Consider the following 14,984-nt stretch of genomic DNA (forward strand, 5'->3'; position numbering starts at 1 on the left):
CTTCTTCCAAGGGTGGGAAATATGATCTGTTTCAAGTCAGGGATGTTCTTAAGAAAACTATTTTAAAAAGCAAAGTGCCTCAGAATAGCTACAAGTTCCTTACTTGCTTCTTCTTACAGTCTCTATTGCCACAGCTAGGTGATGTCTAAGGTCCACCTGTCAGCTTTAAACTATATGCTCTTTGTCTGTCCTACACCCATAGTCTAGTATCAAAACCACAGATTTACCCAAACTTGTTTCCAAATTCTGAAAGCCCTAGATAATTATTTTGGTTGGAATTTTAATGCATCTCTGCAACATGCAGTAGTAATTCTAACCATTATATTATATATATATAATGGTTACATATATATATATAACCATTGCATCTTAGGTAGAACAACATATATTGTGATGAAGCTTAAGTTCTCTGATGAATAGTAGAGCACACCAGGGACAAAAATTCAGTTAAGATTTTAGTAAGAGAGAACATCCAATAACTACAGATAAAATACGTTAAAATGTCAGGGTATTTTTAAGAATAAAGTTACAAAGATATTCAGAAGAAAACAGCTTGTGTGTGCTTGCCAATTTAAAAACAAGTAAATAAATGTAAAGCAAATATACTAATTCACTTTCATGTTAATTATATTTCCTAGTGGAAACTAAGGATGAGGAGTATCATATCTTAAAATCTCTTTAGGCCAAATAACACAAAATACACTCTTACACATTAAATCCACCTTAAAATCTAATAAGGTGTCAGATACAATTAGCTCTGTTAATAAAAATTAATCTGAATTCTTTTAGAATAAGCCTGTAAAACCTTGAGCTTACTTCTTAAGACACTTTATCCAATAAAGGCTGAATCCTTTACTGAAGTTCCTCAGCACTGGTAAAAATTACAATAATTATTTGTACATAAAGAACTATATTACTGTTTCGCATTACTCCTTGTCAGGTTTTTCATAAAACACAGATACACTCATAAGTGCGTATGTAGGAGTGATTAATGTTTATGAAACAGAACAGTGGGATTCCAGAAGTACCATATGATGACATGTCAATATTTTGATCCTCACAGACTTAGAACAGCTGTTTCTTCAGCCCAGCTGATACAGTGAAAACATCTCAAATTCGACACAGATTTTAATTCTTAACAAAAGAAACTACTATGCATCTGTATATTTAAAGAACATACCATTTCTAGGATTAGTTTATCTTAAATTTTTGGTTTACTGTTAAGGTATTGCTGTAGAGTCAAAGGAGCCAGTACAAAGATAGAAACACAGCCTCATTTAAACAGGAAACAACACTAAATGCTTCTTAGCTTCTTAATAGCTCTGTGTAGCCACTCACTCCCTAGTTTTCAACTGCAGCTAATGCTTCAGTTTAACAATACATTCTGACACCCCTGGGACCCTCCAGCCCCTCTTGTTCTTCCAGACACTGTGGAAATAAATGGCTTGCACACAAATACGTTCAGCAGAACAGTAAGACAGAACAAAATGTTATGTTCTCTGTTGTATACTTCTATAATGACTTGGACTTGAATACTTGGCATGAGGAAGCCAGTAAGAATTTCACTGGAATTTCAAACAAAACAAACTTTCCTCTAAAATGAGTATATATCACACAATTTTACTTAGATTATTTCAACTATAAGCCATAAAGGAAAACTAGGTAGTGATTGAGAGAAAATTGTTTCATTGGACTCTCTGTGGATTTGGTTTAACAGGGAATATGTAAGTTCGGTTTTACATCCAGAAAATAATTGTAGAGGAACTGTCATACTGTAGACAGATTTTACATTTTTAAACTAATTCCAGAAGCAATTTGAAGGTCTTATATGCCGAATATAATGGCTTTTTAATGCTAAATTTAATAATTACTTGAGTTTATTAAACTGATTGAAGAAACTAATTTGATCTCATTCTAGATTGTCATAATAATGTTGACTTACTTTGAAACCAAATGATGTATTACAAAGATACTTAGGTCAATTAGTGGATTCATTCATCAATGAATTTTCAGATAATTGGAAGTACTTATTTTCATACATTTCACCTGAAATTCCTTTTAATTCCCAGAAACCACTCTACACTATGGGACAAGAGTAGCTTTAGAGAGTGCTCACCTTTTGTGGACCATGTGTGAAGTCATGCACCTGAGCAGTGTAAAGGCTCCTACAGGCACATTTTACGCTGGGGGTATGTAAAGTTATCCTAGGCACACACTGCTCAGCCACTCAGCTTCTTTGGCACAAAACTGATTGAGCCCATGCAAGAGTTACTGGGAAGCAAACTCTCTGTTGTCAAAACAGCAACATCAGTGCTGTTCAGCCTAGAGCAGAGAAGCTTGTGGAAGACCTCATAGAAACCTTCAAGGATCTGAAAGAGACCTACAGGGAAGCCAGGGATGGACTCTTCAGGACGAGTAATGGGTTCAAACAAAGAAGAGAAATTTGTTTTAGACAAACTTCTTTACTGTGAGGATGGTGAAGCACTGGAACAGGTTGTCCAGAGAAGTTGCAGATGCATCATATCTCTGTCAGTGTTCAAATCCAGTCTGGAAGGGGCATTGAGTAACCTCGTCCAGTATCCCTGCCCCTGGCAGAGGCATTGGAACAAGATGATCTCAAAAGTCCCTTCCAATCCTAGTCGTTCTGTGATTGTTACAGCAGAGGAAGGGAGGCAGTAGTTGAAGGCCACATTATGTGTGTTAGAGCAGAAGTTATTTCCATTTTGCAACAACTCATACAAACTTATATTTATATAAACTATAAATCTCTTTAAGCCTTACTCTTCCTAACTTATTGTCACTGCCTATTCAGTGACACTTTCTGTGCTATGCTTCTTAATGTTTCTAGGCGTAAGTCTTTCCATGAACATATCTACAAATAAAATTAAGGAAAAGTGAGACTGAGAATTTCTTGCATGAGAAATGTGAAACAGGTTTGTTTTAAAAATACACATAAGTGAGGTGGATGATTAAAGCACAGTCTATGTTCAAGCCACAACACATTTCACCATTTTTGAAGCAGACTGCCTACAAATTTTTCCATCTTCCACAGTGATGGTGAGATACACATGAAAATTGATGGTCTATAAATGATTGTGTGTAGAACTGAAATTCTTGATCAGTCATAAAACCTTAGATAAGGCAGAACACTTGCTACTTACTGGATCTTTAACAACTGAGATGTAAGAAACTAGCTGAACCCTGTTTAGCTGAATGCTGCATTTTCTCATGTTAAGTGAATAAGAGCAAACCAGTATAAGAATTACAAACAATTACTGAATAGCTTCCAATGAAACTGATGTTCACATCTATTAGTTCAATTTAAGACTAATTCCATCCTAGACAGGCATGCAGCTTGTCAAAACCTTTATGAATTTTTCCATAAACTGAGTTCTTCCTTTTTCTCTGTGAAATCAGAGTTCATGATACTCAGACATATTCTCAACTGCTCTTCTGAAAAGTCAGGTCTGCTACTATAGCCCTTATTAATATGTCTAATACATATTCCTTGACAGTTTTTTTTCACCATATAATATAAAAAATCCCACTTTAGATCTTGCCAACAAAACACATTTATTCATGTATTTACTAATTCTATACTTTAATATGTCTTCAAATGTGTTCAGTTCTAACTACAGTTACAAGTTTACCACGGGAGGCCTTTTTAAATATGAGCATCATATTTGCTGCCTTCTATTTCTCCTCTAATGAGGCTGTTCATATAACTTGTTCAACAATCAGTTGTATAATGCCATTATTTTATCAGCATTTTCACATGAAATTCTTTACAACCTTCCCTAAGCCTTGAATTCAAATGCCTATTTCTCTTAGAGCTGTTGACCTGAAAGCACTCCTCTGCTTTAATTTGTATCAAAGTTGATTTCACAAATATTTTCACATTAACAACAATTTCATAAATCAGCTTTTCTAACGGCTCCTGTATTTGCTGTTTAGATCAAAACCCCAAGGATATTATCTATGTTTTCTATAATGCTAAACACAAATTACTGTGTTTAGAAATTACCGTGTACCTTTCATTAGTTTGCTCATCACCACAATTTTTCTCATCAACTATTTTATACATGTTATCCAGCACCCCACAACCTCTGCCTATATGGCACTGCTATCTTTGTCCCAAAGCGCCTGGAATATAAAGACAAGGTTTCATGTCAGTAAAGGTTAATTCCTGAAGCAAAAATCTTCATTTCTTAGCAGTAATCTCACAGAATATCTAATTAGTTTTTATTTTTCTCTTTACAGACATGCATAAATAGTCTTGCCTCCCAAATTTTTACCCTCAAGAAGTACATTGTGTTCCTCAGTTTTTTAAAATGACCACTGACAAGCTATATATGTTTCTGTAAGCTCACATATATCTGTAAGCTGTGTTCAAATGAAAAGTCACAAATTACTAAAATAAACCCCAAATTTTATAGATAATGAAAAACAGAAACACTGTGCAAAAACTATATACACAGTTTTGCACTCTGTCCAAAGTAGTATGGTAAACCAAGCACTGATCTCTCTCTTGCTTGTGACACACATGCAATACTTTTATTTTGAGTGACATTATGGGACTTAATTGAGGTGCAAGCCAAAAGCAAACCAGCAGAACAAGTAGTTACATAAAAACCTCTTTATAATAGAAGTTTTAAATAGATCTTTTGGGACAAATATACTGCAAGTGGAAGCAAAGTACTGTACAAACACCCTTCAGACATGTATCATGAAAAACCCAGACATTAGAATGAGGTGCATACATTGATTCCTTTAGATATTATTCTCCAAGAAATACATCCAAATTTGAAATCATGAGTGTACTAACCCTGACCAAAGGACAAGGCTTATCCTCAATGAATAAACAAATGACTCAGTCTAACATCTTGATTTCCACTTTATTCTTGTGAGACAGTGCCTCATTTCACCAAGAACTGACTCAAGCTCTTGATGATGATTATTGCTATTGTTGCTTTCCCCATCACTTTTACATTCCACAAAAGTTCTTTTACTAATTAAACTATAAGCTTCAAAGTCACTTTTACATAACTTCTACCAACATGGCAGGCAGATTCAGTACTTTTTCTCCTCTAGTTAGCAAGCTATGAAGTTGATACAAGCATTTAACTATTAATTTTTCTGGCAAATGACTGTCTTACTGTCTATGTCAAAGCTCCAGTGGGGCGAAGAAGCTGAAGCTGCATGCATAATCAATGATTATAGGGCATGCATGTAAAGGCTTCCCACTTACTCTGAATTTAGAAAATATTTCTCATATTTACTACATAAGCATACCAAAAGTGACACTTACAGACCCTAATTCCACACAACACACAACCTTAATACAATGGAACTAATTTAGAAGGCTGTATCCAGCTGCAGAAAGACATTGTACTTAAGAGAATAACTCAGTGTGCATATTACAAATATATTATTCAATTAAATGTGTGGGTGTTTTTCCCATGGTAAAGAAAACATTTTTGTGTGAGGGCTCAATCATCTTTAAGAAGGAATGATTAATATAAAATAATCTCCAATTGTACCAAAATAAAAAATCAGTGAGAAATATACTCTGGTTTATGCCATGAACTACATGTGGGAATCCCTATATTCACAATTGGGGTGTTGCCACAATTGTCATAGAAGTTGACTAAAAAAGTGATCCACAGGGATGAAATAGTATCAAGAATAGGTTTTTTTTCTGGTAAGATTAACTAATTCAGGAGTATCAATGATGGCTGAGAGTTAAACCTAGAAAATGTACTTGTGGTGGTCTGCAATCTTTTCGTTGACATGACAAAAATTTATGCATAATTCACACAGCCAAATTAGATGTGCAAGTGCACCACATTCCAATCACCAGCTCTGCAGTTTGCACAGATATACTTTTCCATTCCTGGTGGTTCCACATACCAAATTCAAAAGCCCTGTATTTTTTGCCATGTCATTTTGAACTCTGAAAGTTCAAAATGAAAAGCTTGGATTTCTTGCTCCGTAGAGCTTTGTGGCTTTCAGAGAAATCCAGACTACTCACATTATCACCATTGCAGAAGTGCTCAGAAAATGCACAAAACAGTTATCACTGCCTCACAGTATTTTATCACACATATTTAGAAACATAGTGATATGTAAAAATAATGCTATTTCTTCCTTTTCCCAGTCTAAAAGCAATTCAGCAACAAATGTATAGCAGTAGTTCTGGATTTTCAGGGCAGAATAAACACCAGGAAAGTTAATATATAATGCAATTCTTTACAGTTGCAATTACCCAAACATTTCTGTGGAACAGGATTACAAGCTGTTGATCCGTTACCATAAAGACAATAATAAACTGCCACATTCAGCATCTCCCATCAAAACCTAAAGGTATCCTGGGTGAAAGTGCCACCAAAAATTCTCAGGGTTCATCTAAGAAGCAGGGGTGTATGTAGAAAACCAAACTAAATGCTAAATCAACTCTCACTGTGACTGGAAGTGTGCAGAAAAACAGGGGTTCTGATTTCTTTTTCTTGCACCTCCAAACTCCTGATTGCCAATCCCCAGCATTGGTCCGTTTTCCTGTAGCAGTGGGAAATACATTACAGTATGTTTAGAGGCATTCTTCTAATTCTTTCTAATTGACCTTGAGGAACACCCCCACTTACTGGGTTAGGTGAATAATGAGAATATATAGTAATGTGCCATTAAAAACAATTTATATAGCTATAAAAATAAATTTTATATAATATTTTGTTAACTTTTAGGTAACTTTCTATTTTATCACATCTTAAGTCCATGAATCATGACAGCAGTGCATACACGTCAGTTGGGACAGAACAAGGCATTATAATGGTATTTGGATAATCCACTCTGCAGGAATGTTCATTATTCTTCCTAAGCTTTCACAAGAGTTCCCTGGCATAATGCTGCTACAGCTGCTTTACAGTCTAATGTTATTACAAGGTCTGATTCAAAGATAATGTCTGCTAGAGAAATCTGGCTGGGTGCAAGAGTCCTATGAAAATCCTTGTGACACTAAGGTGTAACTAATGGAGACTGAACTGCTGAAAAAAAAGTGAGCAGTAACAGTTATTTGTTTTGAGTGTTGAAAGAATCCTGAGAGATTTTTGTTATTTGTCAGTACACAAATCACACAAATCCAAGTTATTTTTTCTGGAAATCTTATAATTTTTCTAATAAAAATAAACTATTAAAAAGTCTAATCTCAAACTTACCAACAGTACAGAAGCAGTGCAAAACACCGTTTTCTCCAGAACCTCTCTTATCTACATGTTTTGGATTGAAGAAAACATGAACTGCAGAAAAACAGAAACTAGGAATTGACTATCAACTACAGTAGCTGGTAAAAGAGAATAAATAACATGTAGTCATCGGCAAGAGCCAGCTCATGAAATAGCTTTATTGGCAAACACAAGGAATTCCCTTTCCTATTTCAAACACATGGAATCAATATAAAGTTTTGTCTATATTTTACAATCTTGCAAGCAAGATTTGGCCTGTATGATTGCTAGCGTGGCCTGAGTTGCTAGTGTGGAACATACAAGCTCACATATTCTAAACAGAACTCTTGCTTAGGAGAAAAATATCCAGAAATTAAGCAAATATTAGGTATGAAAAAAAAGTTAAGAAAGAAAAGGAGATCATTAGGTATGCACACTGGTTCACATTTGCATTTATTTGTGTCCACAAGGCATCACCACCATTCCTGACCTGTAAATATGAGGAATCTGAACTTCAGTGGGGGGAGAAAGAAACTGAAAACAAAAAGAAAAGAAAAATCCATCCTGTACCAGGAACTCATGCTGCCTCTTATTCCAAAGTACTATAATCTCAAAAAGCTGTCAGTCCAAGTAGCTGGATAAGAAATTAGAACATGTGTGGGTGGATTCCTTCCTCCAGCCTGAATTAATTAAAAATGATTGTTTGCTGTATTATTTTAAAGCAGATTTTTGGAACAGGTTAAAGAACCACTGTTCTGACTTTAGCATTTCAAGCCTAATAAAAATGACTCATGTAAAAAACTCAGAGGAAAATTAATAATAAGGAGGTTAAATATAAAGTTCCATCCATATAAAGTACCATCTTATGTTCTTATTTGTTGCTTGGAGAAATTCACACATTCTTGTGCAAGACCTTCCTCGTTCGTTTTGGCTGTGGGTATTTCTAATTAAAGCATACACACAAAAAACTTACATCTCCAGTCAGTCTGGGCAATTCTACCTATTTCTAACACCTTAGGCTGGCCCTTTACTATTTCTTACATTCTAAACCTTAAACACACACTAATTCCCTCTGCTTTCACTTTCTCAGCCAGTTATTAAACTATAAGAAAGTGATACGGACAATAGCTTTGGACTAAAAAGTTAAAAGCTCTCACAATTTGAGATTTGATTGAGATTGTATATTTGAGAGCAGCATTTTGGGGCTGGTTAATCCCTACTGATCAGACAGCAGTAAATACTATTAACAATTGCTAGAACTGATTATGATCTTGTACACATACATGTACATAAATAATAATAATAAAGGAAAATAAATCATAGTTTCCAGATCACTAAAAAATTTATCTGCCAAAACATTAAACAGCATACAGACTGACTGTGAAAAGGGATCATATAGAATGTACTACACTGCAGTACACCAGTGAACCAGGTTTGTTACTTGTTATAAAATCCCAAAGCAGGATTAAATAAGTCCTTTAAAAAAAAAAAATACACAGAATTTTACGGATTCTAAGATGCCAGCCCTCCACAATGGATGTATTCTCTTTTATATTTTTGAAGCCAGAATTTTACACATGTTGATTTACACGGACTGCATGGGAAGGATAATGGCTAAATTCAACCTTTCTTCTTGCAGAAGATAAAGTACTTCTCTTAAATAGCCATTGATTTTCAGTGATTATATCTTATAGATTTTTGCATTATTTTTATATTTGCTGATATTGGGCAACAGACTCAAAATTTATTTAGGTGAGAAGAAGCTGATAAACAATCATCTAAGCTTTGTTTTCTCAGGAAAGTAGAATGCAAATTTACCAACTAAATATCCTACAAGCTCTGTTCTCCAAATACAGCCAGCTGAGTGCTTTGAATGTTTAAATGCCATCAGCCATGATGGAAACACTCTCCATTACAAGATTACAGTTGGGTGGTGTTGGTGAGTTTAGAAATTGACCTTACTGAAAAAAAATCCCTATGAAGAAAGAGGAAACTTGACTTCTGTTTTTACAGATTACATAAAAAAAGTATCTGGAGTGGTTTTTGTCTCAAGAAAGAGTGTATCTAAGTCTACACACATTCTTCGTTTTTAGGATCTGAAATACTAAACTTATGTCCTGTTACCCTTTTCTCTTAATTTTTCAGAGTATAGGATACAATATACACACAGGTTTGTATGTGGGAAGGAATCTTTTAAGTCCTAGTTGCAATGACATAACACAGAGAACACAGTTTTGAACTAAACTCTTAGGAAACTTCTTTTAAAAATGTACACTTACAGAGAGACTTAAAAATACTGACCTGCCTGACACCATCCACTGCCTAACAGACGGGCACTAGTCATACCCTGCTGATGTTCACCCCTCATGTCTCTTTCAAGTGAGAAATCTCACTTTGACTTTATAAGCATCCTATATACATCACCACTTGGAGTCAACTTACACTTCCTTCCACACATGCTAAAAGCATCTGTACTCCATGAATTATCTCCACTCAGCAACTGACATTAAAGATCAAGTTACTGTGCAGTCTATGTTCCTTAGCCCTGTCCCTTCTATTCACACCTTTCACAGACGCATAGCTTCCGTTCTCTCTCATAACAGATATTGAGATCCTTTTAAAAAATGCACAAATTCAAGATCAAAAGAAATTTTATATTACCTTCTAAATCACTACTATTTTATTTCTCTCCCATTCCACACCGAATAGGATGAACTGAGGTTCAAGATTCAAAGGAACATTACAACGCTCTTCAGCCAGTTTACCTTAACTGCAAGTTAAGCACATCTTTAAGAAACCCTGTTCAAGAATGCACATGTTTTTCTGGTTCTAATTCTTCCATTTTCTGAAAAATTGCACTGGTTTCAGCTTGGGTAGAGTAAATTTTCTTCACAGTGGTTCATATGGGGCTGTGTTTTAGATTTGTGTTGAACAGAGTGATGACAATACAGAGATGGTTTTGTTATTGCTTAGCAGGCCTTATACAGAGCCAAGGCTTTTTCTGCTTTTTGTACTGCCATGCTCATGAGGAGACCAGAGGTGTATAGGAAACTGGAAGGAGACACAGCTGGGACAGATGACCCCAAATAACCAAAAGGATATTCCATACCATATGACATCATGCTCAGTATATAAAGTGAGAGGAAGAAGGAGGAAACGTGAGATGTTTGGAATGATGGTGTTTGTCTTCCCAAGTAACTGTTATGTGTGATGAGGCCCTGCTCTCCTGGGGATGGCTGAACACCTGCCTGCCCATGGGAAGCAGTGAATTAATTCCTTGTTTTGCTTTGTTTGCCTGCAGAGCTTTTACTTGACCTATTAAATTGCCTTTATATCAATCCATGAGTTTTCCAGCTTTTATCAATCTTATTTTCTCCCCAGTCCTGCTGGGACTTGAAGGAGTTGAAGGAATATGAGGCTGTGTGGTATTTGGTCAATGGCTGGGGTTAAAACCATCACAGAAATTCTGCATGACTATTTAGTGTTCAAACAACAAAAGAACAGATAATACGTGTAGCTAAAAAAAACAACCCCAACAACAATAACAAAAAGCAGCTTGAAATTAACTCCAGGTTTCTGACCACAGTAAGTCTTCTAACAACTTAAAAAGGAAAAAAAATTACCCACAAGAACAGAAACAAAAAAAGAAATACAGACTGTTCCCATCTTTGAGGTGCAAAATGTTCTTGAAATGTTCTGTTCTATAAAACAACATGGGAATTCATTGTGATGTCTCAAATACTGTTTTTCAAAGCGTTGCAGCTCTGTTACATAATTTTGTCTGCAGACATCCAACTGGTGCTAACAATTAGTAAGCATCCAATGTTATGGTTATTACCAAATAACATTTAAGTCGAAAAACAAAAGCTGTAAGTCTAAAGATACAAACCATGAGACCAGTAACATTCTTGTACACATTAAAAAATCCCCCAGGACTTCAGTGAAGTCAGACTTTCCTAACTTTTTGCATTACAGAGGAGCTCATTATCTCTTTGTCTGTAGTGGGCAACACAGTGACATCTACATAGTGCTAGCACCTCCTAGCAGCTGCAAGAGATCTTAAAAAGAAATTTAGAAGACAATAAATGGCAGGCCAGGACTTGAATTCAACTGTTAAGTTTAGAAGGCCCTATCACTACATTAACATTTAATTAAAAGATGCAGGATTATTCATGGAATTACCAGAACTCACTTTTAAGTGATGCAGTAGATGAACATCAAACACACCCACTTCTAATTTAAAAGGGAAATAATTAACATGTCCCTTCACTGTTGAGGTTAAAGGAAACCACGATACTGCATAAACAAAAGGACATTCTCTAAAAGTGTCCCTGTGTTTATGCGTATGTGAGAGAGAGAGAATACTAAAAGAAATGCCACATCAATATTAAGCCAGAAAAATTAATTAAGGGGAAAAAAAAAAAAGAAAAAATCAGCAAGAAGAAAATGCATTATGTACTGCATTTTAAATGCTCTACTTTTAAAATCCCAGTCTTCAATGTTTACCAGTAAGTCATCACCAAAACACAGGTTGAGTTTTAATCTACATAGACATTTGATCAACTGCCTTTTATTCTCACACAGCAAAATTCATACTAAGGAGTCAGCGCATCATATTTTCCAAAGTAAACCCTGAATCATAAAAATACCTAATCTATAATGTTCACCCTATTATGTGACATCAGGGTCAAAGGAAAGATAGCTTGAATTAATTTTATTTTGACACACCCAGGGTATCTTCTAACTGAATTCATTTCAGCAAGGCTAAAAATGTTAAGAGTACAAATGTAAGCCCCAGAAGGAATATTGCAGGCTGACTGAATATTGCAGGTTTTAAGGATTTCCTATGAGAGATGAGAAACTGACTAAAGTTTATTTCTCCCATACCTGTACAACACCCTTTTTGATCTTTCCACAGAACACTAACTCAAAAAGCAAACAAACAAACAAAAAAAAAACCCTTGTAGTGTCAACACACCTAAACACTGTATAATGCATGATAATGGTATGTCTAAGGCATTTACTACCCATGCAGGATACAACTGATTCCGTTCCCATTCCCGTCGTGTTCGTTTTTAACAGAAAAGCTTTGTGATGGGCTAAGTACATCAAATTGCCACCTGAACTAAAAGCAGTGCAGGCAGCCCACACGTGTTTCAACACAGCCTATCAAGTTCCCCTGTCACAGCGATGCCAGCAGACGGGCACATCCCGGCTGGAGGAGGGATGCCAGCAGTCAGCCGGTAACGCCGGTGTGACGCTTCGGGGACGGGGTCACGTCCTCCAGCGGTCCCTCACCTACGTGATTTGCCCCTGCCCACCTGCCCTGCTCCGGGTCATTAAGCGCTCGTGTCAGGGGCCGGGAATTGCGGCTGGGGGCGGGATGTGCCGGCCCCGCAAGCGCAGCCCCCGCAGCGGCCCCTACCCGGCCCGGCCACCGAGGTACCAGCGGTGGTGCCGCCCGCCGAGTCCCCTCTCTGCAGGCTGGGGGTCACTTGTCACGCTCGGTCCCTGTCCCCTCGTCCCTCCGGTCACCAGCAGGACTCCCGAGCCGGTGGCGAGGTCGCCTCCCCCTCCGCACGCTCCGCGGTCCCGGCCGGGCGGGCGAGGCGCGGGCTCCCCGCTCCCCTGTACCTCTTTGCGGCGGCGGCGGCGGCGACTGGCCCCGGCTGCCGAGCGCCGCCAGCAGCAGGAGCAGCGCCAAACTTTCCCCAGCCATGGCTCCCGGGCAGCCCACCCGTCCCGCCGCGGGACGGCCAGCCGAGTGAGCCGCAGCCGCCGGGAGAGGAGAGGAGCCCCGGTGCCCCGGGCAGGGAGCAGGGGAGCAGGACACACCCCCGCCCCCCCGCACACACTCCCCGCCCCGCCGCCGGCCCGCGGAGGAGCGAGCGGGGCCGGTGGGCAGCGAGCGCCGGGCCGGGGGCACAGCGCGGCTCCAGGATCCAGGATCCAGCTCCAGCGGGCACGAGGCGCCGCGCGAGCAGGGCGGCACGTGCCTGCCCGACGGCCGCTCCCCGGAGCCGGGAAGCGTTCTCGCCTGGAAGTGTGCTGCCCGTTTAAATTAGCCTTTGTCAGCTTATCCGACAGGGGAGGAGGGGGGGGGGGGAAATACTTTCTGAGAAGGCACTTGGGAAACGAGGATTGCGACGGAGTCAAGCACATTTTTCCTGACGTGCCCGGGAGTGGTGTGTCAGCGCTAGCCAGGTATGACAGGGAAAAAACCCATATTACCGCATAAACGAAAAATTAACCTTGCACTAAAATAAAATTTGGATTAAAACTATTGTGTAGTTCTCCTGAAAAAAAAAAATGCTTTAAAAAAGTCCATAAAAACCAGGTTCCATCATGGAACAGCAAGGCTCCCAGCCTGTGTGTGAGCACACAGAGAAGGGACGTCATGGACTAATAGAAAGAGTGAGTTGGGCTCAGTTCACTGTATATTTGTGGCATAAAACCAGTTCTGACTTGGATGGTCATTTTCATAAGTCTTGTACCACTGCACTTCAAATTTAATTTCTCTTGTAATCCACATCACAATTAAGCAATTCTATTTCCCAACATAAATATTTCAGTATCTGTGTGCTCATTGCTGTAGCCAAAAGGATAATCATGTGTTTATTACAGTGTCTATTTCAGCTCTCAAGCCACAGCATTTTCCATTGGTAAATTTGCCTGTCATTCCAAACCCAAAATTCAAGGAATGCAGAATTATGCACATAATAGACTGTTGCATCCAGCCACACAGCCAACATGACAGTCCCTGTCATCCCACTCCAAGCACACTAATTCTTTCTCTTCTGATGCACTTAACCTATCACAAAAAACTTTTCTTCTGAGGTTTCTCTGCAAACAATCTGAGCTCTGCTGCTGGGAGTCCTGTTACTGGACAGTCAGTGCTTCCATGGCCTTTGGGAAACTGCTCCTCCAGCAAAGGACACAGGACAGCAACAAGAATGCTCTTGTATGGCTCAGCCATTTGTCACTTGAAAGTCAATGGAAAATACTCGAGTCCTCTTGCCAAAAAATTATGTATGTCTGGTCTTCTGCATTTCTTACTGAGAAACCCAGGTTCAAGGTTTACCTTGACGATTTTCATCTTGTCAGCTATTTGCTTTATTGTGGAAGTATAGATAATCAGGGAACTGTGAGGGACAGAGAAGAAGATGGTGTTTATGACTCTATCCACAGTTTTATCACTATCAATATTTATTTACTCTGTAAAGTGTTTCCCTAGTAACAGTCACTACTTTCTTCTGGCTGCTTCTCCCTTTGCAATTCCTTTCATGCAAAAATTTTGACTTCCAGCAATTGTGTATATGTGCAAGAGGAATAATCTAGTGAATTAAGTACAACTTAAACACTCCAACCCAAGTATATCTCAGTAACTTGGAGTATTTAGTGCCAGTTTCTTACTTAGGGACAATATAGGTTTGACACATTTATTGGTTGAATCTGGTCAAGAGTAGTGGCAGCTGCTACATAAAAGCCATACTAGCATGGGTTGCATACTCCCCCAGCTGGAGAAATTCCTTCCAGGACTCCAAAAGCTGCAAGTGCTGTGGTTGAGTTTCAGGTAATACTCCAGAAGCAGATTGTAGAAACTGTGAAGTGGAGACGTGAAGGGGGGAATCTCTGCTGTTTTGTGTTAAGGTCTCATCAGATCTGATGAAAATATCTCCATGACTTGTGATCTCCATGTATTTGAGGTCAAGTGGAGATTCATTGTAGGGGGGTCCCTACTTTTCCAAATATCAATACTAGAACAAT

The 14,984-nt window shown here is 38.4% G+C and overlaps 1 protein-coding gene across 2 annotated transcripts in view; it reads right to left on the minus strand.

Annotated features, from left to right (window-relative positions):
• LAMA2 (laminin subunit alpha 2) overlaps positions 1-13,012 on the minus strand; it is a 335,231-nt gene extending 322,219 nt beyond the window's left edge. For both annotated transcript variants that reach the window (XM_077782208.1, XM_077782207.1), the window contains exon 1: positions 12,852-13,012. In XM_077782208.1, coding sequence (XP_077638334.1) covers positions 12,852-12,936 — 85 coding nt within the window. In that variant the 5' untranslated portion in view covers positions 12,937-13,012. The remainder of the gene's footprint in view (positions 1-12,851) is intronic.
• Positions 13,013-14,984: the final 1,972 nt, after the last annotated feature.

The sequence above is a fragment of the Lonchura striata genome, chromosome 3 (assembly GCF_046129695.1).
Source record: "Lonchura striata isolate bLonStr1 chromosome 3, bLonStr1.mat, whole genome shotgun sequence".
Classification (NCBI taxonomy): domain Eukaryota; kingdom Metazoa; phylum Chordata; class Aves; order Passeriformes; family Estrildidae; genus Lonchura; species Lonchura striata.